The sequence below is a fragment of the Drosophila bipectinata genome, chromosome 3R (genome assembly GCF_030179905.1).
Source record: "Drosophila bipectinata strain 14024-0381.07 chromosome 3R, DbipHiC1v2, whole genome shotgun sequence".
Lineage (NCBI taxonomy): Eukaryota > Metazoa > Arthropoda > Insecta > Diptera > Drosophilidae > Drosophila > Drosophila bipectinata.
The window spans coordinates 20,477,391-20,504,651 of record NC_091739.1 but is presented as its reverse complement, the minus strand read 5'-3'; the positions used below and the strand labels follow the sequence as shown (position 1 = coordinate 20,504,651).

General features: G+C 46.0%; 1 protein-coding gene across 2 annotated transcripts in view; it reads right to left on the bottom strand.

Annotated features, from left to right (window-relative positions):
* Positions 1-8,502: 8,502 nt before the first annotated feature.
* Positions 8,503-27,261, bottom strand: part of hth (Meis homeobox homothorax) — a 112,043-nt gene continuing 93,284 nt past the window's right edge. The window contains exons 11-15 of one of the 2 annotated variants that reach the window (XM_017244047.3): positions 25,641-25,664; positions 17,939-18,087; positions 11,888-11,964; positions 9,417-9,475; positions 8,503-9,257 (exon numbers count right to left, since the gene is read on the bottom strand). In XM_017244047.3, coding sequence (XP_017099536.1) covers positions 9,097-9,257; positions 9,417-9,475; positions 11,888-11,964; positions 17,939-18,087; positions 25,641-25,664 — 470 coding nt within the window. In that variant the 3' untranslated portion in view covers positions 8,503-9,096. The remainder of the gene's footprint in view (positions 9,258-9,416; positions 9,476-11,887; positions 11,965-17,938; positions 18,088-25,640; positions 25,665-27,261) is intronic. The other variant, XM_017244058.3, reaches the window with a different exon arrangement.

The window sequence follows — 27,261 nt, the reverse complement described above, 5'->3', positions numbered from 1 at the left end:
CCCCCTCGAAATGTGGAGCCCCCCCCCGAGGTCAGGCCATCAGAGTGCAAACCCTCGTCATAATTATATTTTTGGTTTATGGCCTGCAAAAGTGACCAGCCCACCGAGAACCGAAAACATCTTGAGCTGCGCTGAGCTGTGCGCCATAAAACAGAAACTGTTGCATAAATGACACCTAGCCAGGACGGCCAGGAGTTAATTAAAAGCGTTTTCCGTTTTGCCGCCATCGAGGGGCATGGGACGAAGGGTGGGTGCTTTGGGGCTTGGGTTCGGAAATAATTCAAATAAATTGACAGCCGCCCATTACGCAATGGCCACGCTGCAGCAGCACCAGCAGTCGAATTGCAACGTTGCACTTTTGCGAATGACCACAAAAACACGAACCCAATAGCAACAGCAGCTTGCAACGAGGAGGGGCGAGGCGGGAACGAGGGCAACATGCAACTGAGAATGCAGGGACAAATCTAATTGCCGAATGCAGTCGATGCGAAAGTGCAAAATCATGTCAACAGCAATTTTCCATTGTTAACTGTGCTGGCGACACTAAGGGAGAGAGATGGATATAGTGGAGAAAGAGAAAGAGAGCCCAAGGATGGGGGGGCGGGGGAGGCTAAGTGCAGTGTGCGTATACTTGATTATGGCTATACTATTATCGGAGCGAGTGCTGGCAGACATTCCATTTCTTTGGCTAATTTCGTAGAAAATCCCAGGCACTTAAATTTCAAAAACTAAACCCAATCCCCAAGGCGCCCATCCTGGCGTCCCGGCATCCTTGTCGGGTCCTGCTGCTTCAGAAGCAGCAGAAGCACAGATTGCCACGTACAACTTAATGCGGTCTAAGTGCAATAATATTACTTTACTTCATTTATTTTGCGCAAAAATATAACAAAGATGTGACAAGGCCCCGCAGAATGAGTTTATCGGAGGAACGAACACGAAGACAACACAGCTCTCCGGCAACAAGGAAGTGGCTTCTGGCGGACAGAAAAAGGAGCTCAAGGAGCTCGACGCTGGATGGTGGATACTGGATGGCTGGAGATGCTGAAGCAGAGCACGCAATAATGATGATGTCATTGTCAATGGTAGCAGAGACAACAACAGCAGGAACAATGTCAACCCGGAGCAGAGCAGCTGTAACTGAATTAAGCATTAAGTGCGGATATATAAACAACCCCACCGAAAAATCCATCCATGTGTGCCCTGGCGAGCTTGTGTGGGTTCAAGATTTGAGGATATACACAGCACAGAGGGGGTCTCCGGAAGGGCGACAGAAGGAAGCATTATATAAAATAAAATGCAAGAAACTTGATTATCATCTTTAGTTGCAGCAGTCGACGAGGCAGCCAAAAATATGCAAACATTTTATGAAATTATTATTGTGACTTTTATAAGAAAGGGGAGGAACGTGATTGTTGACATGCGCAGCACGAAGCACATTCTGCAATTGTTGTAAAGTGTCTTGTTCACGGAAGGACTGCAACATTTTCCATAGTTTTCAATACAAGTTTTATTGGGCTACATCTGCAATAGGAATACTTAGTAACCCAACTATTGCGCCGAGTCCTGCACTCGGAAAATAATCTCATCCTAATCACGACCCTTTCTCTAGGAAGCTCGTCCTCAGATAGTAGACTTGTCTTACTTATCCTAGTGGTGTTGTACTCTTAAATTCTAACCAGAAAGGTCTTTTATTTATTTTTAATTCAATTCCATTTTTTGGCCTGTAAATTTATTCAAATGTCTTCTTCGCTCTGGCAGTTACCGACAGTGGGCGTGGCGGGCCGGCCTGCATTGACAGAATTTATATAAATTCAGTTGAAAGGTTTTTCCCAGAGACGTGTGGCAGTTGCAAAGTTGCAAAGAACAGCCATTTTTGACTGCAGTTAAATGCATTAAGCTTGATTGGCTGTACAATCAGTACATAAGCATAAACATATATGGTATGTGCCTTGTCACATAAGTAGACTGTCTTAACGACTAATTCAAAATTAAATTGCTTTTCGTTTGCGAGTCGAGGGTTGGGGTACAGTTTAAAATAATTGAATTGCTCGGCAAAGTAATAGACGTCTAAATTATGAATAGAAAATAATTGAAAACGTTGGACAGGCGTTTCTTCAAGACGTTTCCTGAACCCCCATTCAACCCGATCCAAAACTACGCCCAATTTAGTCCCACCGCAAGCACACTTCACTCCAGATATCCAGATATCCAGAGCCTCGGGCCCTGGGCAGAGATCTCTCGAGCTCGAGTGGCCCATAATCTGATCATTTAATCTGCATTGGAAATCATTATACGCATTAAAGTCAAGCAGCCGGCGAGCCCGCAGAGGGAAGCCACCGAAAACTCTGCAGGGCGAACCGCAGAAGCAACCACGTCATCCAGAAACAGCACCACCAGCCACCGTCGCCACACCACGTACGGGCCACATACATATATGGACCATAATTTATGCCCGCCGATTGTTTCAAGCACATTCGCACACTTCACAATCTGTTCGAGTTACATTTTTATTGACAAATTGCGTTGATTTTTGCGCTGCCTGTAGGCTGTAGGCTGCCGGCGGATGAGGGCTCTTCCCAGTTTCTGTATCTGTATCTGTGCGGCATCGATGGCACTTCAAACTGCAAACGACCGGAACTAGCAATTGTCAATTTTGATGATGCTGCCGCCACTCCCGCACTGAAACGAACCATCGACAGCTCGACAATCAAGCAAACAAATTCAATTATGTAAATGCAGACATCAGCACGGAACGGCTGCGGCTTCACAGTAGCTACAAATATCTGAGAGATACAGATTCACGGGTAGTACGTAGTACGGGTACCGGGTTCGGGTACTGGGGCAAATAATGCCAGTAAGTGGGACAAGTACACACGACATGCGGCTGTGCTGTACTATGCGGCGATGAAAGTGCAAAGCCAATCGAGGCAAAAGTCAGCCTCATGACATATTGAAGCTGTCCGCTTGTCCACCCACGCGGATTCCACGACCTAGGGACTGGCGGACAAGCGGACTGGCGGACAACGGCAACGGACAGCATCCAGTGGAGAATGTGCACTAAATTTTTCATTGAATCAATTGTCAAAACAAAGTTTTTGGATTGTCGCCACTCGGATCTCGCGGCGGCCGTGGTGTTACTTTCAATTGTGCTTAATTAAATTTGTAAGTGAATCTAGTGCGGGATGCTGTCTGGGCCTGGGCCTGGGCCTCAGACCCCATCCTCCTCCACCGACTCAGCCCCCGGAGTGCATTCGCCGTTCGCCGTTTGCCATTGTCTGGGGCAACAATTTACATAATTTAAGTCATTTAAATTATCCGAAAACATTTCAATTCGAGTCTCACTCGCCCCCGCAAGAGTACATCGGCTTTGTCTGCGTCGGCGTCTGAATGATTTTGCGATTATGCAAAGTACATTAATGAGCCTCGGACTTGGAATCTAGAACCTTGCTCCGGGCAATGAATGAGTGAGCCAGTGGAATAATGAATGGCTTGACAAACTCATTGAATAGATAGCTCTTTGCTCGGATATCACATTACCAGTATAAAGACCAGGGACAATGCTAATTCTTTAAAACCGAAACCGAAATGAATAGAATCAGGAACTTAAAGACTTGGGAGTAGATACCATTTTAATGGATACTCTCCATGTGGGGCCAAGCTCTCTACTTCCCTTCCTAATGAAAAAATACAGTCTACCTTTCCGACCCACATCGAATATTAATACTGCAGAAGTGAGAACCAACCGCTGACCCTTTAACCTCTCATCCTCCACCTTAATCGAACTAAATAGACGTCGGAACGGAATCCCCCTCGAAAAATGCTCATAATACGCTCGCACCTGCTTTGATCTGGTGGCTGGCATTTAACCCAATGCCGATGCTGATCCCACTTAAGACCCCGGCTGAACGACTGAACCCCCGGGCTCACTGAACCACCGGAGCAGGAGTTGGAACCGGGCCGGAGAAGCGGCTGTGACGTCGACGATGATGCCATAAAGGAGATAAACCCGTCGCATAAAATGGTGTCACATATGCGCAACATTAATCTGTTTTGAAATTATAAAAGTGGAGTGGAAAGTGCGCAACAAAGTCAGTGTGGTGCTGGGCGGGGAAGGGCAGAAAAAATACAAAATTAAAATAGCAACCACCCTGCGGGGCAAGGGCAAGGGTAACTGAGAACTGGGACCTGGAACCTGAGAGATGAAAGGGCTGGGCCGTGTAGCTGTGTGGCTGTGCGGCTTTGTAAGCGCAGTTTACAATGTTTTCGCTCCCAAATCATATTCATATGCAAAGTGAGAGTCGCACAATAGCAAAAGTAATGATGCCAACACCAAGCGTGACAGTATAACAAGGAGCAGGAACCGGCCGGGACGGGGGCAGCAAACCGGGAACAGGAGGCAACAATAACGAGGGAATTACGAGCATCAAAATGCGCAATGAAAATAAATTAAAGTTTTAAAACACAAACAGCAAGAGCAAACAGGGCTGAAGGGATGTCCTCCTCGTAAACGAATCACGACAACTTCAGGAACTTGAGTAGGTGGACACAGAAATTACAGAAACTTTTTCCGTTTGCCGCCGTTTGGGGGAAATAAGAAATTTGCATAAATTGACAGCAGAAATTTTTATACGCCACCGCATAATGACCACTCGGAGCAGCTGTAAACAGCTCGTAAAAGTAATTACAGCTGCCGACAGACAAAATTACGGGGCCCTGGAGTAGGGGTGCTCTGGTACTGGGCTGGGAATGGGGATGGGTATGGGTGCTCTACTAATTATGGCCACCTTAAACGCAACTAATTTTCACACTTGGAAAATGATTAAAACTCCATTTATCCGAGTGCGTGTGTGTCTCCCAGCAGTGGGATCCAGCGGGAGAGCTGTGCTCTGTTTTAGCCACCAGCTCCTCGACACCTTGGCTAATTAATATTAATTGAATTCCTTGGCCAGGCCAGAGAGCTAGAGTGCGTGGAAATCCACGCAGCTGTTGTCGGGTGCCACTCGAGTGGCATTAGCAGCGCCTGCCAAAAAATAACGAACCAATGAAGTGGAGAATATCCTGGTCTTTGGAGATGCACTGCGGCGAAAGTCTATGAAAAGGTCTATGGTGTCTGCTGCATAGTCCTGGAAAGCAACCCTACCATTTCTCCCAGTGCCGAGGAACTTTGTTGTAGTGCAGTTAGTTCACACCACACCACGTCACAGCTAATGCCGGTCTAAACGATCACGAAACCCTGGCGGAAGTGGAGCAGATGAAGCGTGCTTTAAACACGAACATTTCGGGGCAATTATAGTTCAATTATATTGGTCGACGGAGCGCCGGACTGCTGCGAAAAGATATATATCGACCATCGGACATCGCATGGAGGAGGGTTTTGGCCGAGGCCGGGTCGATGGCTGGGTCAGACTGCGATGACCGGCTGACAGCTGGCAAATTGCGAGCGGACCCACGTCAGATGTCAGAACAGCGGCTCCCGGCCCCGGCCCCGAATCCGTATCCCCGCACCACGGGATTTAGGACAGCTAGGATTTCCCAGGACACTCTGGCATTGACCGGAGGGTCAAGCGATGCAATGAACCCGTTACCATGTGTGGCACGCCATTAAAAGGACTCACGAGTTGTTTTTATAATCTTTTATTTCATAATTTATTACAATTGAAAATTATGTTCAATATTTTATCTCATACTCTGGCTGCCTGCCGCTGCTCTGCGCCACCATCTTTCGATTTCCGGCCGCAACGACAAGAAGCCCAGAAACTCGACAATCGGTTTGGTTTTTAGTTCTTTACATAGAAGCTTCAATTAGTTAATTAATTTAATGATACTGTTCCTTTCAATATATTTATATTTAATTCATTCTGGCTTTAGGTCTAGCAATTTAGTTAAAGTTAATTTTTACACGCACAAACATTTATTTAATCCAATTCGTATAAATATATTTATAGTTTTAATCCAATGCTTAGTTATCCTTTTGTTTTTTTTTTTCAACATCTGTGTGCTCTTGCTCGCTCGCTGGCTCCTTTTCTCCTAAAGTGTCTCCTAAAGGGACCTCTGACCCTTTCATTCTTATGGGTTCGCTAATGCTGTCACGTGGGTTGTTTAAATTGTTTAATTGTTTCATCTCTCATTTAGGTTTTCTTGTGCATTTAAGTCTATGCTCAGGGTTGACGTTATCCTTTACGATCTAGCATTAGAATATAACTATGTTAAGATGTATGTTATGATGTACTTAAGTGTCTGTGATGCAATGGTTGGTGTTTCCTATTTACAGTGTGTGTTTGTCTAGACTGGAGTTATCAAAAATGTACAATATTTGTTACATACATTACACTCGAGTTCGAATATGTAAATTTATAATCGCCTTATCGCGATCGTAATAATCATAATGGTAATAATAATGTCAATTCTGCAGCACTTAATAATCATATTCATAATATTTACGGCGTATACATTAAAGTTTCGAGAAAATCACATTTTAATTTAAATTCTGACACGAAAATGATCTCAAACACAAAAGGCTATCTTCCATATACAAGCGCTCTATAAATCGTGTTTGCATATTGCAAGTCCCTCTTCAATTTACAAGCTTTTCGAGTCGGGAGGAAGTGTATCTCTGGGATTCTCAGATACCGAAGCTATAGAGTGTCAAATGGCCTACAAAAGAAGCTCCTAGAAAATACTTGAAAACCCGTCAGGAATGTGAGCCATCTTCGAGATACTCCTCGCCCTGTCCACTCCGACTGCGTTTGGTTCCGTTTTCTTAGGTGTAACTGTGTGTATGATATACATATATATAATATATACTATTCAAGAATTATTAAAATTTTGTTAGGTATAACTATGTATAGTTTATGTTCTGTATATAGACTCGTATACATCATTCATTCATTCAATGCGATTCCACTTTGGTTTTCTCATTTAAGGCGTTCTGTACAGTTTGCGTTTAGACTTTAAACGTTTCTCAAGTCGATTTGCTCTGTTTTCGATTAATTAACTACTCCATATATAAATTACTAGCGATGCGTACTCGTACTCGTATATCGTATCGTATAGTTCTGTTGTATAATTGTGAAAATGTTCAATTTCGATTCAATTTCCCAATCAATTGTTTCCGAATTTGTAAATAAATCTATCGCTTCGCTCGCTGGAAGGGTGCAAAAAATTCGCATAAGGTTCTTCGATGAGGGGTTCTTAGAGAAGTTCGTATACATTTGAGTGATTGTTTCAAGTGTAAGTAGTAAGTAGTCAGTGTGTGTTTACAAAGAAATGTTAGAGTTCGGTTTCTATGCAAAAGAAGCTCAAGTTCCGTTCAAAGAGCGGGCTAAACAATCGTCTTACAGCTTTGTAATTTTTTTTTAAAAAAGGTACTCGCTTTCCACACACCTCCATCTGTTCGATATTCGATAAATTTTAACTTAAATTTCGATTTGTTGCCCTCTGCGTTTACGTATATTCGTTACCATTTTAAGATTAATCTGATTCACAAGCAATGTAAATTCAATTCAGTTCTTTAGCGTCCAAGGAAAGTGCAAAATCCAAAAAAAGAAGGTGCTACCGTCGTCTCTATGAGACGGGGTCCTTTCAAAGCAAAAAACAGAATCTGTGCCGCTGGAATAGAAAATCATAATCCGAACCAAAATCAAATAAAAACACAAGCCAACTATTCTTTCAAATATTTTTTCATGTATGCATTTCTGTTTTCATCTTTTCAGTGTTTTTTGAATTAGTTAAGTTTAAATCATTAATTAAGTAAATTTAATAATAATAATAATATAATAATAACTATAATAATAGTTAACTAAGGATTAACGCATACGCATAAATAAAATTAGAGTGTAACCGTAATCATAATTTATTATTAATATTACGTATACATATTCAGAGCTATGTATAGTTCTATGCCATTATTTGTATCGTATTGTTTGTATCTTGCAAAATCTTGTATCTTGTATATATATATATTCAAATCGGTCCATCTGTCCGTGTGCTCCGGTTGGAAAATAATACTACGAATTCGCACACAACAAAAACTAACTCTCAAAGCAAATTCCATCCAAATCGTAGTTCCTTTTTTTCCGTTTTTTGTTTTTTAAAATTAAATTCCATTTTGTTTTATCTTAAGTGGTTCAAGGCATAAAATTAGAAAACAATTCAATTTAAACTAGTCGTCTAAACGTAGGATATATGGTAGGGATCTATCGTAAATGTAAGGGGTATCTATGTAGTTCATAATCGATTTTTTTTTTTGCACATATGTACATCATAGAAAACAAACTGACTTGTTACGCAACTAAATCGAAACTAAGAGACAGCAAAGAACTCTCCTGTTTCCGCAAACTATCCATATTTTCAACTCTTTCGGTTTTCTGGCGGGTCTTTTGCTAAATTCAAACTAAAATTTTAAAATTTCTCTTTTAAAGGACAAAATACTATTCCATATCCGCACTGCGCCTAAATTCATGCTTTAAAAGGTATTCTTCTGTTTCTCGTTTTTAATTTTCATTTTGTGTTTTTTTTTTTGCATTTTTAGCTTCAAACATAAAAATTTGAATTTTAAATTGTTGCCTGTGTCTGCCTGTGTGTGGTGTGACTTGGGGGTTTTATTTTGTTTATTTAACTTATAGCTAAGCGTTTCATTTTTTGTTTATGCATAAATATCTGCTCTTGTTTTTAGTTTCCCTTTCGTTTTTTTTTGCTTGTTATTTATGTTTAAAGGTATACACAAATGGTTTCTTGAAAGTTTCTTGTTGGTTTCTGATGTTTGATGTTGGTCTGCCTACGTTGTTGATGTTGCTTCTGATGCTGACTTTTATTGGTTGTTCTGCAGGTGGTGTTGCTTAGCTAATATCATTTAGATTTGCTTTTTGTTAGATTTCACTACGGTTGTTCTTTGCTTCTTTACTTGACTGATATTGCCACTCGGTATGCTAGTTTTGGGTTGGATCGGACTGCGCTCTGCTCCTCAGCTCCTCAGCTGCTCGGCTGCTCCTCCTCCTCCTCCTCCGGGTGTAGTAATTTAAGCTATGATTTTGGCTTGATCGCTTCCGCTTCCGTCGCTCCCGCTAAGACCTCATAAATGGGATCACCCTACGCGGATTACAAGTGCTGGCCGTAGTACTCGGCGGGCGGGTAGTGCGGGTAGCCCTGGTGGAATCCAGGATCTCCCGGCGGACGGTGCATCATATGCGCCTGGCTGTCCATCATGTAGCCCATGGCGTCGTGGCCATATCCGGAAGGACCTGGGTGCGGTGTATAGACTGTAGTTCACAGAGAAATAGAAGAAAAAATGCGCATAATTAGAAATTGCGTTTCAAGTGCAAAAACAAGTGGGGGAGCAGCCCCCCCGCTTAATTCTTAACTCTGAACTAAGCCATTTCATAGTTATGGATATTTTTCGGGTTTAGAACGATAGTTACCTGCACGATTCGATTGATCGATCATTGGCTGGACGATTCTCCGCCTCGCATTGATGAACCTGTAAGCCGGAAGACAGAGAAGAGAGTTGGGTTTAGTTTCGTTCCTCTAATTAAAAACACAAACAACCGAAAACGTCCGATGAATAATGCATGATGCGGCCGGGGATTTCTTTATGTGCCCAACTTAGCCATAAACCAAAGCAAATCTCCGCCAGAGTCACACTTTTTGCTGGCCGGCTGCTGGCAGGACGGGGAAGAGCCGGTCGGCCAGATCGCGCAGATCAATGGGCTCGCCGACTTTGGTTATGATTGTCGTTTAATAAATGCAATAAGAAATAATAAGCAGTAGTGCGCGGTTGATCCGCAGGATCAGTGGCGACACACAAAAAGTGAAAAATGATTAAAGCAGAAAGCCGCCAGCAGGAACGGCCGGGCCAAAAAGGCCAACCGGCCAGAGTGACAGTCACTTGGCTTTGACAGAAAAAATAACAGCCAAACAACGCCAATCCGCGCAGTAAAAAAGGCCCAAACACGGCACAGAAAAACAGTCCGGGGAACAAGTAACACAGCACTTCAAAAACTAGAAGAGAGGTCCCACTTTGTCCCAAGAAGTATTCGACAACAATTGGCATTCTTTCTCCCAGTGCACGGCTAAAGATACAAGATACATTAGCCAAAAACCAAGTTAGCGGAGGGGTTAATGCACTCGGGACGGAGACGGAGACAGAGACTCCTCCTCAGAGACGAATCGAAGAAGGGAACATTTCTACACTCGCCCCCTTTTTGACTTTTCAATTTGCAGTTCGTTTGGAGCGGTGTGCCCCCAATTGCTGCCTCATTTTAGGGCGGAAATTGTTGCAACGCCCTGAAATCGTTTATCAAAACGACAAAATGGAATCGAGTTCCGTTCCACCATGTACAGACATCCCGAAGACGCAGCTCCAGAAAAAGTGAGGCTTGTAAGGGCAAATCGATTTGCCCGCTGGCCGTGCTGGTAGATTGGAATAATTCCACAGAAGCAGCGTCAGTACAGGGAGATAGCTTAAATCGGTAGGATATCTGCCCAGATATCAGATGCGTAAGCAAACATTTGCCGAGTTATTTATGTACTTAGGCCATAATTATAACTTTTCTTTCTGGAGCTGTAACTAAGCGTTAATATTTAAACTTGTACGGGATAAAAAAGACGAAAGCGAAACTTTTTCGATTACCAAAGTTACTTTTGCTGTCTGGGCCATCTTATTGGGTGTTAATGGACTTTCTCGGCCATTTCTCCGCATTCTCCGCTGGTCATTTGAATGGCTTCTTATGCAGTGTTTGTATTTTTTCCGGCTGCCTCAAATTGCGCAAAATAAATACACATTTACGCAGTAAGCAGCCCTCGGGCTGGGCAGTCCAATTCCCCCAGGATTAGTGTCCTGCCTTGGTCGGCAAAAGGTGTCTCCCGTCCGCCACCGCTTCATCCCATAAATAACCAAAAGTGTCAACATTTTATTTTGCTATTTTCTGCTGGGGTTTTCTGGCCCTCCATCCACCTCAACCTCCACCTCTATCGCCACCGCCACCACATCCCAGGATTCTTCCTTTATCCATCTCGCTACGCAGTGTTGCGTGCCTAAGCGAATCGGAAAGGGCAGGACAGCACGGGACAGGACAGCCGAGTCCTTTAGCTACTATTTGTTAATTTGCAGTGTGCTTCGGTGAGCGCGAAATTCAATTTAATTGAGCTGAGTGCCTGCCTGCCAGGCAGCCCGCCCGCCTGGGTGAGCTGCCAGGCGGAGAAGCTCTCACACATTTCTCGCCCGATTTTATTATGGCCTGTCCCAGCTTAAAAGCATTCCATGGCACACGAACCGAACTGCATAAAAGATTCAGCAGGCGCTTTTAACTTGCTCTCGGGCTCGGGCTCGGCAGATCTGCCTCCTCACCTTGGCCTAGCATCTCCTATTTTCCTATTTTTGTATTTCTGTATTCCTGTACTTTGTATCTTGCATCTTGTACCTTGTGTTTGCAGTCGCTTAGACGACCAGTCTCGCAGGGTGTCAAGTTCTGCAGCCTGTCGCATAATGTGCAAAATTTGATGAAGTTGCTGCCCCAGCCTTGCCTGTGTCTCTTCGTTTTCCGCTTTCCGTCTTTGAGCCTAATGCACTCCGGGATCTTGCTAGGATTTGGACATGCTTCTCGCCTCAGACTAAGGCTTCAGACCAGGTAACAAGGCTCATAATTTCGTTAGCCACATTCCTTCCACCTCGGGCAGGTTCTATTTCCATTTCCTACTCGGCGTGGGCTGCCTTATAAATTGTCAGCCCCAGCCCCGTCCTGTAACTCTAGTGTGCTCTGGTTTTCGGTTTCGGGTTTAGTTTGGGAATAAAGTGTGTAAGTAATGGGCGACCCAGGGCATCATTTGCATTCGGACGTGTTCGCTGTATTATGATGTTTCAAGAGATACCCGATCGGGCGGAGGTACTCACCAATTATTCACTTGCAGTATCGTCAGGCCGGTGTCCTGGGCCAATTGTTTCTTCTGGTCCTCGGATGGGTAGGGATGCTGAAAAGGCAGAACAAAGAATGTGATTAGAGTCTTGGTTAGAATAACACCATAAAGAGGGCACTTAACTCCCGACGAGGCACTTCGCACCTCGCCATATCTCCCCTGGTGCACTGCACGAAAATTTACAATCTATCTATCGGGCGAACTGGCCAAACAATCGATCAATCATGACCGCAATAAACCCAAATGGGAACCTGTCAACCCACTCGGAGGGCTGCACTTGAATCGCAACCATTTGGACTCTCGATTCGGCGACCGCCCTGCAAGTGCCTCCTCCTTATCAGCAGTGCCACTCAGAGTGTCCTCAATCGGCGGTCCGCGGTGGGGGCCCTGGGCGGAGCCGGGGCGGTGCAGCGGCAGCGCGTGTCTAGCGCCAAATGGGCAAACAAAGCCCGAAGAGTGTGGCTCGCTTCCCATAAATCTTGCAGTCGGCCGCCGACACAGTGGCGTCAGTGGGTAAATAGTTCGCCCAAAAAGCGAAAGTGGCCCGCCCCCAAGGCCCCTGGTCCGCCCCTCCGGCAGCAGCGGCTAATCTAATCGGCCCGGCCTGGCGCTTATTACAATTTGTTTTATTTGCCTAGTTGTTGTGCACTTTCTGTTGATTTAATGATTCTGATCGAACTCACTTTATTGGTGTTCCACTAACTAATGGATGAAACAAGGTTATCAGCCAGGTAAGCAGTACAGTACTATATACTCCAGATCTTTCTAAGAAAGATACTTTCAGTATCACCTGGCCCTGGCAAAAAAAATGATTAAAGAAATACCCTTTCTCTAGCGGAAGTTGATGTCAAAAGTATTCGGCTTTGTTTCGCCCTCCGAACCCGAATTCTCGCGTTCTTTTTGATTTGTTTTGTATTTTTGTGCGCGTGCTCCGAGGACGAAGAGTCCTTTGTGCTTAACCCTCGGCCGGCCGCAGCGCTTCCGGCAGCTGTGGGCGGTTCCAGCTTTCTGGCTTGGCTTGGCACTCGTCACCCGTCGTCCTTCGATAATTGTGATTCGGGGGAACAGCAGAACAGTGCCGTCTGTAAATGCAATTTGAAAATAACGAGGGTCCTGCGGGGGTATCTTAGGAAATGTCGGAATATTTACGGTGGACCCAAAAATATATGAACTGTCCGGTCACACACACACACACCCAACCATGATTATATAAGGCGGGGCAGTTCCAATCGAAATGTGCAACGCTGCACATCCTTGTCTGCGTCTCCGTCTGTCCTGCCTGTGTGGATATCCTGCCATGTCTGTAATGCAATTTAGTTGCCGTTGTTGTCCTGCCGTGCAGGCTTGGCCAGGACGACTCCTTGGTTTGGTAGCTCCTTAAATGCATTTGCCTTATTGTTTGTGTTTAATAAATTTTCGTGTTGTCTTGCTGTTGCTGTGTCCTCTGTCCACTGTCCAGTGTCCTGTGGCCGGCAGCAATATTTGTTTGCTGTCCTGTCGAGGCCAGGACTTTCAGCCTGACACGCCCGCACTTGGACAACAACACGAATTCCAAATACCAAATACTATATGAAATTTGCGTATTGACAAATAAACGTAGAAGCCATGTAAATACAATGGACATGCCAATGGCAATGTTTCCCATCCCGCTCCTCTCCTCTCCTATTCTATACATGCATTATATACACAAATATATATCCAGGGGGGAAAATGTTCAAGAAGTCAGAAGGCATAAATTACATGCAGGTAAATTAAAACGGAATTTATAGCATACTTTGTGGCGCACATCTATTTACAGAGATGGTTTTGCTCTCCTGCTCCTGGACAGTGGGCCGGGGATGGGCGGCCCAGATGCAGGTGGAGCCTTGTTATTGATTTGATGTTGCGGCCAAGACCGAGCTGAGACAGCTGGCAATACCAGGGACAAGTTTGTGGTTGTCAGAGGTGGAGGAATGGGTTTTTGGAACTTGTACAGGATATATACGTATAGTACAGTAGGTGACACTGTAACACTATATCATTTTAATATAGAATATGCTTTATCTCTATAAGCAGTCACGGGTCAAGTTCGTTGACTCTTTGAACTCTTCGGGGATCAGAGCAGCAGTCGCTTCATTTTCCAGAGCTTCTCTTTCATCGCCTACTGAGGGGTCTCCCAGGAGCCTTGTCAGTCCTCCCGGTTCTGGCCTTTCTCCGCTTAAGCGTTTTTCTTTCAGCTGCACTTTGTTGCACCAATTAGACTAATGAAAGCAATTATGCATTTCGCACACACACACACCAGCTCACACACATGCATGCAACATGTCAAGTAGAAACAAAGTCCATTTGGTTTATTAATTTACCATACGACAAAATAATTAATTACTGTCACGCCTTTAAGTTGCTTTTGCCATGTCGCCCCAGCCCCAGTCTTGTGCCGTCTCTTTCTCGGCTGCCGCAGTCCCTCGCGCCCTCCCTCTCTGATTCAGATTTCTGTCTCTGTGGCAGTCTCGTCCCTGTGGCAACTTAACTCGCTCCACTTTTTCGCCAACATATTTTCACTTTGTTGTGTGTTTATTTAAACTTGGCAAATGAATTTAAAACAATCATCGCACACACATTGCTGGGGCATGAGTGGGGGGGTGGCGGCGGCTTGGCAGGAGCCGGGGGTGCGGTATCCTCCCCTCCGCTGCTGACAAGTGGCGATGTGTGCCCGCCCAAGGCCCCAAAGAGAGGCCTCTTTCATTGGGCCTGGGCCTGGGTCCACTGATGTCAACATGACTGCAACGCCGTGACACATGGCACAACAAGCCCAAGAAGTCTGCCCCCTCCCCCCCAACGCACGCCCCTGTGCTTTCCACAACAAGCAACCAGCGATGCCAGCGATGCCGACGCCATTAACAACGCCAAATGCGACGCCATTTGTGAAACAAGCCAACGGCAACAGCAACTGCAACAGCAACAACCGCTGCAACCAATGCAACAGCAACAGCAAATTGCAGAGGCAGGGGCGAGGGCGAGGGATGGAGGCCGCGTTGGCGGCGCAATGTGAAAATTGCATTGCCACATCCAAGAAATCGGCGACCGTTGGGCCATTATGAAGATTTTTTCCAGTTGCCCCGGCACGTCTAAACAAAGCCAAATGGGTGTTCTCCCCACCTCCCACTCCGAGCTCGTCGCATTTTTTCCAGTGATAAGGTGAGCCGGAGGAGTGGGAGGCCTGGCACTAATCGCGGACTTTGTGGTGCTGGGGGGGGGGGAGGCCATAATAATTCGCAGCGTTGCGGAAACGAGGGTGAAATAGTCGGAGGATGCCCTACACTTGGCAGGTCACTCTCCCGGGGTCAAGAAACATTTAATCCGAGGGATAGGTTGCATTTTTCTTTACTCCCTTTTTCCAAAGAAAAGCCCTCAAGGCAGGAAAAATATTTAAAATATAAATATTATTATTTCCATATATGAGGTATTTGTTCGGCCTAGTAGGGGCAGCGCATCACTGGTTCGTCTTGGACTGGCAACTTGGAACATGCCACACACTAAGCGCCGTTGCAACATGACTCGCTGACAACAATGCAACTCTTTCACCGTGGCTGCACCTACATGCGTCCCCCTGCCGCCCAGCCAGCCCCTGCGGCAGTGCCCCCATCTACCGCCATGGCTTCCTTTGGCCATTTTGCCGTGGCTTAACATTTCGCGCTTTGCACACTTTTTTCGGGGGTTGCAACTTGCAACAGCAACACGAATACGTAGGCCTGCAACAGAAACAGCAACTGCGACGACGGCCGGAAGAAAATTGCCAGGAAGGGGTCTGGCTGGCAGGGCAGGGCGGGGAAAGCACAGAAGGGTAAATGAGAATGGGAACGGACCTGGGGCATATGGGCCGCATACACACATGTGGCTGGCGGCTCGAGTAGGCGGAGCACGCGAAATGAGAATTTTTTGCTGTTGCTGTTGGTGTTGCTGTTGCCTTGGTTGCCTGTTGTTAGTGTTGTTGCTTCTTCTGGTGCTGGCTGGCTGTCTGCAATGCGCGCCAAATGTAAACAAAATATTCGCGCGCCTGCCATAATTATGGCAACCGGCAGCAACAACAACAACAACTGGAACTGGAGTCGGCAAGCAGCCATGCAATGCCCCCGATATGGCCGTTGTTGCCGCTGTCGTCTGTGCCTCTGCCAGTGTCTGCTGGCCTTTGTTTTTGGTTGGCCAGTCAGTCAGTTAACCCAGCCCCTTCGCTTCCAGAATGCAATGCACTTCATTAGCACCGTCATTGCGGTCTTATTTGGGGTCTCTCCGGCCTGGAGTCCCTATATTTGTTGTGGAGCTTGTAGTGACACATCGCTGTCACTGCCAAGTGATTTCGGCCGGATTATCTCAATCAGTGTAACTGAATTTGGACTAAAGCTGTACGCTGTACGAGTGAGCTCCCCCTTGGACTAGATCCGTCATCAGTGCTTTCCCGGCGAGTTAATTATTCGGATTGCTATCCCTCGGCCCAGTCGATAAATCACATTGACAAACATTGCATTACCCTCAGATCGAAGGCTTTGAATGCGAAATTAAAGTTTCGAACGCATGCCGTGGAAAAGAAAACAATTTCCCTAATGCGTTGAAAAACTGTTAATGGCATTAGGCCGGGACGGGGCCAAGGATGCCAATGCCGAGGAGTGCAGGCTCTGAAAGCCGAGACGCGTTTTCTGCCGCTGGGCAAACATGAGTGATGCGCTGATTTAAACGGCAATTCATCAATGTCATGGGGGAGTACTGGAGTACGGGGTGGTTGGGCTAATGCTTCTTCCGTTTACTTTACTTTCTTTCCACCAGAATGGTGGTGACTTCGTTTTAAAACGAAGATGCTCCAGCCAGCAGACCTCCAGCCCAACTTTAATTTCCGATTCGCAGCTTATCGGACTGGTCAGCCGCTGGTCGTTAGGTTTCGGCCACAGACACACACATCGACCGAATCCTCTGCCGAAATTCCATTAAGATTTCTATCATTTCCATCCATACGCACAAAAAATCTCCCATTTAATGGCCAAAAAACGTAGTTGCAGCTTCCTTGACCCGTCCGGCATAAAATCTTATAGTGCTGTCCGGTTCAACCCCTTGTGTGTCCCTGCTTAACATAAAGTGGCGCATAACAAATCTGTTTATTTGTATTCGACGTCCGGCGGACCAAACTGGCCTGGACTTCCGCTTGGCATCGCCAGGCGGAGGAACTTTGAACTGCAGTTTGCTGGCTTTGAATAGCCATTGCCATTGCCTCTGGCCATTTGGTTTTAGTGCCTCAAATGCGGCATTTCGAGGCCGTTTAGCCGGAGCTCTTTGATGGCCCCGAAAATGGAAATCTAATTGGACGCGATGGCCGTCCAAAGAAGTAGCTGCCGGCCGTGAAGAAGGTCCGAAAGGGTACATTGCCAAATGGCCAAATGGATGCTTAGGCCGAGTGAATAGACTGCTACTGCCCGAGCCCCATCCCTGGACCTTGTTGGGGAAACTCTCGAGAACGACGTACACAAACTTGTTTGCATTTCCCACCCTAATGGTCATATAATCAGGGTTCAATGGCGCCTCCCCGGGCTGCTATCGTTTACATCATCAGGCGAACCGCTCCCCCACTTCCTCCACTCTGCTCTCCACCCACCCACCGCCCACTGACGCAGGCCATTCATTGGGAGCCCATGCGGTAATCTTATCTACCTGCCACACGATGGAAAACAACGAAAGTAAAACAAAATAGGTGCACTGGGAGAAGAGTCGTCCTCCTGCTGGGCGAGCACCAGTCTTGGAACGGCTAGCATGCCATTTGTTTCTCGCAGTGTGCCTAGACTCGGCCTTATCACTTGGAAAGAGCAGACTGGGCTGGCAGAGCTTCTAGTTTCTAGTGGGTGGGGCCAGCCCCCAGCCAGTCAGAGATCCCCATTGAGATCCCGATAACATCTCTGACGTGCCGGAAAGCCATTGGCCAGAGCATGGGTTTTGAGTTTGCGAGTTTGCGAGTTTGGGGCTCAGGTGGAAAGCGCAAACGGGGCTACGTAATAATGCTACTTACCGTTAAATGCTGAAACAGCCACGCTCTCAATATGTTGGTTGCTACTTTTGGGAAAATGCCACGTTTCTTTTGGTTCTTTTTGCCACTCGCATCATCGTCCTCCTCGCCGGTGCCCTCTCCGCTTCCTATGCTGGCGTTGCTGGCATCACCTGGAAAAGATGGAGAAAAGTGAGCAAGTTAGAAATCTTCTCTGGGCAGGCCTATGTCAATATTGTCTCAGTTCCACACACACACACTCCATAACTCCATAGCTCCACTCCCCCAAAAACCCCAGGAATCCGCCTCGAAAAGGCTCCTCGCCAGACAACTTCTGTGTTTGCTGTTCTGGTTTATGGCTGTTTGTCAAGTGGGCATAAAATTACTTGGCCCGGCCGTAACGATAATCATATGGATGACATTGTTTGTGACTGCAGGTCAGTAGAGGCAGCGCGTAGTCGGGGATCTCGGGAAACCGAAACCGAAACCAAACCCAAGACTATGTTTATAAACAAAATTAATATTTGTCAGAGCTGCTGTGGGTGCTGCTTCTCCAGATTCTCCGGCTCCTTTAGCTTTTGGTAATGTCCGTGCATAATTTTTGGTTAATTTAAATTCCCCAGGCTTTTATCTTTTGTTTGTCTCGGGGGCGGCTCGACTCTCCTATTTCCGCCTTCGGGGGCTGCTCTGTGTGTTTTCCTTTTCATCATCATCATCACCAGAGATCTCTCTCCCCCGCCACCGACTTGTATATTTTTGTTTAATATTAAGTATGTTATTTGTGTGTTTACTTAAAGTTTTAGTTACACTTAAGTAACTCAAACGCCTCCCCCTCCATGGAAGCCAAACAGGAAGCCCGAATCGCTGCGCACATGCAAACAAAATAAAGCAGACCCTGGCAGCCCAAACTCCCTAGTAGATTGCATAATTTCACGCTCCTTTCCTTCCCGGCCACGATGATCATCAGATTTGGGCCAAAACAAATATTGCCCAACGCCAAATAGCCGAATGGCCAAACAGAGTGCGTCGTCTTTGAATGTCTAACTTGGTAGTTCGTTCGCCTTAATTCCTTCATAAATTTTCCATGCTTTATCTCTGTTTTTTGCACAACACCTTCGGCATTTGCTTTCGCTCCACCTTCACTCCCGGCTGGCTGCTTTTCATTAATTTTTCAGTTAACTCATTCATTAATTTTCACACTCGTAGCCACACAGACACAGCCACAATCCCAGACACTCAAGTGGCAGACTTCACGCCATTTTGCGTAAACCGGAAGTTCGTTTTGATTAATTTAGTCGCCGATGGAGACGTTCATTTGGCGAGTGGTCAGTTGAGGTACTGGGGGGTGGGGGACTTTCCAAATCAGCCCAGCCCATAAAACAAAACATTCAAACAAAGAACCATATTTGAGTGAGAAGAAACAGACAGGGCTATACCTTCACTGATAGTAGAGCTCTTAGGCCTCCAAAATTGGGGCACTGTTGGATGGTTTTCTTATCGAATATGGCTTAGGAACCCGGGGTAGACCCTAAATAAAGAAGTAAAAATCATTTTTACGAACCAAATCAGCGTCGAACCTCACCGGAAAAGTTGTAAAATTAATTTACCAGAAAGAAACAAAGAAGATCCAGTGGAAAACCAACAGAAACAAAGAAGTTCCCAAAACAATCACTTGTTGGAGCTCTGAGACCTTTCTAGCGCCTCGCCCCCACTCCTGGCCTCGGTTTAGCATAATTTAGCAATTATGGAAATGCGTCGGGATTGCAGAGTGTGTGCTCGAATAGGGAATAGTAGAATGGAAATGGGAATTCTCGAGGCGTCCATTATCCCGAACTTATCAGCCAATGCGAGCTGCATTTTGGCCAGAAGAGGCCGGCAGAACCGCGAGCCGGCCAACTAGCTGCTGGCACTTAACAACTTCATTAAAAGTTGTTTATGATCCTCGAAATTGATTATTCCACTCATACGAGGATCCCCCCCAAAGGGGTGGGGAAGGGGGGGCAAAAGGCACTCAAATCGCGACGGGCGCGCGCTTAAGAAAACATGAAATTGATTAATGCATTTGCCAGAAACATGGCCAGGAGTGGATATGTGGCTGCGGCTGGGGATGCGGCCGGCAGATGCAGATGCAGATGGGTTTCGAGTTCGAGTTGGGGTTCGGGTTCGGGCTCGCAGTCGCGTATCTTCTGGTGATATGTATATTCTTCAAGTGGATTGCACTTTGCGCCGACTCCGAGTTGGATCTGCTTGCCCCTCGATGGATCGATGGAGTGTGCTCCCATTTCCATCCGCTTTTCGTTGTCTTCCGAAGCACAATTAATCTTTTGGCCAGAGCCGCGTCTTCTGGCCCGCTTATTATTGTTATAATAACGATGTGCAAAAGCACTTGTGCCACTCGAAAGGGCACTCGAGGTTTTTTTTTGGGTGGTGGGGGAATTGATTCAGGGGAGAAAGAGGGCAGTCGATTAGGGACGGTGCGTTTTCGTCTTTGGAGCTTTTTCCAAAGTGCTTTTCGCTGTACGCGCGATAAAGGCGCTTGCATTTGCTTTTAATTGAATTGTTAAGCGCAGCGCAAAACTTAATTAATTTTCACTATAACTTTGTGGACTTTATGGAGCCCGCTCGATTCCCAATAAGTGGGGGGGACTCGGGAGGGGGGAAAATAAATTTGATGCCATGGCATTTTTCGTGGGTGGCTCTCTCCCACGACACACACCCAGACACACAAGCTGATTGTGGCAAGAAGCATTTTTATTTATTATTGGCTTAAAGGACGAAGAATGCAGAAGCCAAAGACGCAGACTCAGACCTAGACAGACATGTATACACAAAGTATACAAGCAGCACTATGTATATATATGTGGAGTGTTGTTATTATTGCAACTCACTACCCCCAGAAAGTACAGTTCAGTTGTGGGTCTGCCCCAGCTTGCCACATTTTCATGTTTGTTTTCTGCTCCATTTTTTTGCTGCTGCTGCTGCCTTCTACAATTGCGCAAAATTCCAATTTGCAGTAAATTTTGCGATTTTCCTTTATACGGACGTACAAAACATTTTTAGTTTCCTGCTGGCTTTTCTTCCAGGCTTCCTTCCTTCCTTCCCACCCGAATGCAATTATAGAGCAAAGCTGACAAAAACCCGAAACTTGCTCCGATTGATTAAGATTTCTGCAGCTCCGAAGGATGCGTATAAATTCCCAAGGAGGCCCCGGCGGCTCCAATTAGTTGTGATGGTAGTTGCTTTCAATACTACAATATTCCATTTGAGGTCCAAGCCCAACCATATATTTGTATTCTGTTCGGGCTGTGGATGCATAAAATTCAATAACAAAATGCACTTTCCACCCGTCAAGTCGCAGGCAGCAGGAAAAACAAACAGAATTGCTTCTCCGATGGAGCTCCTCCCCACGCTGGCTCCTCCGCTCCTTGGCCCGGCAAAATATTTCCAAACTACTTGACTGGAATGAGGGGCAGCATAGCAGTTTTCAATTAGTTTTTAAATAAACTTTTCTCCGCACCAAATGAGAAACGCCAGTCCTCAGTCCCCAGTCCGCCCCCCTGCCCCCAGCCGCTTCTCCGCAAAGAAAACTTTCCATTTTCCGTGCGGCTTTTCTTCCGTTTTGTTTACCCAAATCCATGCCAATCGTCTGTCAATCATTTTCCAATGGGAACGCACCGCTCCAAACATACTGAACATGGCGGAAGTCTGCTTAAGCTCATCGGCTGAGTATCTTTCAGATACCCGCTTCTTGCCCAACTAATTGAGTTTTTTTTTTCGCCAGAGTTGTTTTTTTTTTTTGCCCGAAATGATAATAAACAGGCAGCCAGGCCGACTGGCATCTAGGCGGGTCTAGGCAGCGTAATTGAATTCAAAACATGTCAAAAGAAAGCTCCCTGGGTGGGCAGCACAGCGTTTGTCAGCTGCAGCTTGGCAAACACTTCACCAGCCGTGGCTTCGGCCTCAAGTGCCGGCCAAGAAGCTGTACTTGAGGAGGAATACCAGCCGAGAAGCCGAGAGCCCAGAAGCTGCCTGACAAAAGCCCCAGAAAAGGGCGTCTCATCACGCTCGTCATTCCAGAGCTTGTCAAGTGGGTGGCTGCTGTACAGTAAACACTCGAGCAGACCTCCGAGGTGTTAGCCCGCTTATTAGCCAGTCTTCTGCCTGATTTACGGCTCGGCATTCGTTGTTTATGAAACGTGGAGCTGAATCCCCTGAGCAATTCATATTCAAGTGATATGCATACGATCGGCAAATTAATAAGGCTCGAGTGTTCGAGTCGTTGGCAAACGACTTGATTAAACATTTGAATAACGAGTAGAGGCCATGGTGATGGTGGTTTTAATTACCACAACAATGGAGCAAGTAGAACCCGTTCCCCAGGAAATATTAGCCTTTTGGCGCAAGCTTTTCCATCCATTTCCCTGGCAATTTTCATGTGCGAGCAGAGAAGAAAAATGTGAATAAACTGCAAATTATCGGAGGCCGCAAAATGATGATGGATCACCCAATCGGCCATCGCCATAAAACGGCAACAAGTCAATAAGAACCGCAGTTCCAACATATGCCGGTCCAGAGCCCAGAGCCGGAGCCCCAAAGTCAATAGCAATTTTTGTGGCCATTTTTTAGTTAGTTGTGTTTTTTTTTTTTTGGCCGTTCCCAGGCAGAGGAGCGAGTCAGAGGAGCACACACAAAAACAGTTTCAAGTATTAACACAAAAGCCGCTTTAGCTCTCGGCTCAGACTCACAAACACAGGTCCATAGACACAAATATATTTGCACATATCGGAGAGGAGGCTTTTTATGGAGGATTTGTGTGATCCGCTGCAATATTTTGAGCCGCAACAGCAACAGCCACAGCCACGTAGCAGGCAGAGGCCATCAGCATCATTGTTTTTGGCCAGCAGGAAAAAATGGGGAATAATAATAAAAATAATAATAATAATGCTGAGGAAACTGAGGAAAAAACTGTTGCTGTTGTTTGGGTACTCGGATGCTGCTGCAACATGTTCATGCCTCATTATTTTCGTACGGATTTTGCGGTTCGCCTTGGACTCTTTGGGACTTTTTGGTTCTCATGGATGCTGCTGGAGCATCGGCATCGGCATCGGCGTGTTTCATTCATTCAATAGGCCGGCGAGCAAAAAGTTTATTAAAATTCCAGGCCAGCAAAAAACGAGAGACAGACCTACCAAACAGAAATCGGCAAACCAGCCAACACATGTTTTCACGCCTACGAAAAAAATGCGGCCGAAGAAAGAAAAGACAGAGCTGACAGTACGGATCGGAGCACCGCCTTATATGCAGATTAGCCATATGGAGTCGACTCTCCCTCTCCCAATATGCAAAATCAAATTATTCAAATTCAATTATTGTCAATTTTATTTATTATTAATGCGCATAATTGTCAAATTTGCCAAATTTATGAACGCCGCCGCTCGCACATGTCCCCTGTCTTTATTTTTTTTTCGTATCTGAGGCTTTTTCAAGCTTTATGCAAATGGAGGCGACGTCGTCCGGACTCTGGACAAGGTTTCTGCGAGCTCAATCCGTTTGAATTTATGAGACATGTCGAAATGCATCTCACCTTGCATCCAGTCCGAAGACAGCCGCTCTCGGCTTCGCCACCAAGGGAGTTGGCCCCAGCCCCGAGATTAATGGCACTGGATTTGGATTGTTTTTGGATGCTTACTCAGGCATTGGGTTCTCGTTGGGCAGTCGCATCTTTGGCACCTTTTGCCACCAGAAGGCGTCCACCCCGACAAGGTGACTTTCTCTACGTCACTCCTCACATGATACTGAGCAATTCATAAGCGTGTAATTTGAGTTAACAAACACGAGCAAAAAAATGGAACAAGGCCTTGTCTGCATTGGAGTTTTTCGACATCAAAATTGCAATCGCGAAAAAAAATTCAAGGCGGTCCCAGACATGTTGGGGATGTTCTTCAGGGGAGGAGGAAGAGGAGTAGGAGGCCCCCACCCCGGGACGCTTATAATAACACTGGAAATGCTGTTTTAAAAGCATGGAAAGTATAACGCATCAGTCACGAACACCCGAAGACAAGGAACTTTGAGTTTGAGTTGTTAAGTTTTATGCTTTTTTTGTACAGGAAGTACGATTTTCCCCGTTCCCGCGCTCACCTGAACCTAAAAAAAATCGTCGGGGCACCCTTGCCATTTTTTCCCGCCGTGTGAGAGCTCTTACCCCATTTTGTGCAGCTCGGTCGGCCATGTTGGAGGGGAAAAGTCTGGCCAGAAAGAGAGAGGGCGCTCGACAGAAAGGAAAACGGCAGCCAAGTATAAAAAATCGGCAAAAAGTCAGCAATGCTCTAAAAAAAAACAAAATGAAAAGTGAGGAGGACGAGCATACTCGTATTAGCTCCCACAGCTCCCTCCCTCCGGTCGAGAATATGCAAATCCAGCTAAATACGGTCGGCATAAATTAAAAAATAGAAAAACATGAGAGTATCTGGATGGGAGATCTGAGATGGAGGAATCTCTGAGATTCCCGGCGACTGTCCCATAATAATGAAATATTTCAGACCAGACACAGGCCCGGCGGATAAATAGACAAAAACTTCAAAAGTGAGTTGTTTTTGTTATTTATGTGGCCCCCACTAATTTCGAATTTGAATCTTTTCGTGGCTCTGTGACCTTTGGGGCCTCCGTCGGTATATCTGCTCGGTGGCTGGTTGGCTCGGTGGATGTATTTTTGTTAATTTTGAAAGCGTATTAAATTACGAACTGATCCAAAGGCCCCCGACCAGCCAGAATTGAAACAAGAATTTCAAGTATGTTTAACCCAAAACAACCCAAAAACCGAAACAGAATTGAAATCAGAATCGGAGAACCAAAACCGAAACTGAAACTGGCCAGTGGAGTGGGAGATGTGGACGTGGATGTGGGGATGGGCCTGGGCCTGGAGTCGGAGTCGGAGGCTCTGGGCTTAAAGTATTTCACAGGAAATCTTCGGAAACGCAACCCAACAGCAACAATATGTTCTACACATTTCTTTTGCCCCTCAGTCCCCCGCCCCCGCACCCGCTGCCTGTGTGAGAAATCGAAATCCCAAAAACTAAATCCTATAATGCCTGCGAGGGGCGCACACATCGAAAATCGAAAAACGAATGAAAAAAAAAAAAAGCAAAACCGACCCGCACTCACGCACGGCTACATTTTGAAATATCTCATCGTGTGTGAGTGTTCGGTTCGGTATTTCTTTTCTTTAATTTTTTCGATTTTCTGTATTTTTTTTTTGTTTCACATCCCCACCCAGATCCCAGATCCCCAGATCCCCCACTCCAGCGCACACATCCCAGCGCAAGTCGCAGGGCAGGCAGCCCGAACAGGAGAGCGTGCGCTCACTCTATAATAATGATAAGATGGCTCTTAATCACAAAATTTATATGCCCCGGCATTTAGTTGTTCCAAGGGATCCAGAGACTGGCAACTGAAGACTGAGGACTGGAAACTATAGACTGAAGCATGAAGACCCGAGACTGATCCGAGCTGATGATGGGTTATGCGCGTTTATAATTATGGGTCCTGTCATTCCGCGTCTCAGGCTCTACAATTTTCAGTTTAGTGGGGAACAGAGATGGCGAGCGTGGGCCTTTCTCTCCCTTTCGGGCCTCCATTTTGGCCAAGAGCCTTTCGGGGGCGTGGTGTTGCAGGCCCCATCGGTTTCATTGGTAATTATAAGAGATATAAACGTAAAGAGAAAGCTTACCGCTTGCACTCGTTCCGAAGTTGTCTGGAAAGAGAGTTAAAACACAGAAATTAGTCAATTATTTGCTTAGCTCGAAAAAAAACAACAGCAACCTGTCTAAGCCCCCAAAATGTTTCCCAACCCAAAGCCAAGCTCCAATAAATCTTCCCATAACCCAAAAACTTCAAACTTCATGTCCAAAACCAAACAAAGAAAAAATTGAAAAATTTCGTGCAGTCTTCTGACCGCAAATTGTTCCTTTTTTTAGGATTTCGCGGGCTATAAAATATGAAATATATATTCACACGCAGCTGGGGAAAAAGGGGGGCCCAGGGGCCCGGGAGGCAATCAATCAAAACTATGTAAGCCCTTGGAGTCAGAGTCAAGTGTGAACCGAAAATATTTGGAGCAGATCAAATGCAGTCTCGAAGAAAACAAAAGATGGGGCCCTCGCTCCGGTTCCAACTTTTTATTTTATTATGTTTTTATAGGCAACATTATGTTTTGTTCCCCGACCTTTAGCTTTCGCACGCAAATCAAATTTTTGTTAGGCGGATGGTGTTTTGTTCGTGAATTTTACGGATTAGCCGGAGGCTTTATGCAAATATCTTCACTGACCATAGCCCAAGGGGCTATAATACGTGGACAGGACGTGTTTCAGCCGGTTTGAGAAAAGAAGATCATCTCTGGGATTTGGAGATCCCGAATACCTTCTCATGTGCTGCGATGCGCTGGAAATTCCAGATTTTTTGCTCGGATCTCCTCGGTGTCATTTAGTCAGTTTGTAATGACATGGCTAAGAGTATTTTGTGAACTCGAGCCAGCCTTTCGAGGCTCAATTGCAGCCTTGGCATCTCCGCAATGGACGCGTTTCTCTTGTCATTTAAGTCATCGAACACGCATTGGAACATTGTACACACGGTGTCGGTGTCGGGTTTGTTGTCGAGTCGAGGTCCGTCCCTTTTCCCTCTGGCCTGGTTCGACTCCGTCTCTGTCTGCCCTGACTGGATGTCAGTGTCCTGGAACGGCCATCAGCCAGGTTCTCAGTCGCAGTCGCAGTTCCCGGTTTCGGTCTTCGGGAGCCCCAACCCCCGAGCAGTTCATAAATAATCGTCTTAAGTTGATGGCAATGCGGTGACTGTCGACGATTGCTGGGTGGCACTCGATGCAGTTGATGTTTCACCGGAAAAAATACTTTATCCTAAAGATACTCCAACTAGAATACAATACTCTTTTCTTTCATATGGCCCAAGTGTTTCTCTGCCTGCAGCTTTTCGGCTTGGCTTTCGGGGCTTAAGCCGGAGTGCTTAACATTGCAGTTGAGAATCGAAAAAGGCCGGGAATTTATCAGCGCGGAGCTGCAGAAAGAAAGCAAATGCGGCTGGGAATCGCTCAGATATTCCGAAAACGTTCCAATGAATGTCAGCCAACGCATCGCTTCAGTTTTGTTTCGCTTCTCCGTCTTCCTCCGAGCCCCTTAGCCGCTTTGGTGTCGTGTCTGATCCCATTTTAATATTCTAGATACTTAAATAAAATACGTGTCTGGCCTGGCCAACAAACGCTTATTGTTTGTTAATTGATTTCGCAGCCAAAGTTCTCCTCTGGTTAAAATGCAAAGTGCAGCCCCCTTTGCACAGGCTGG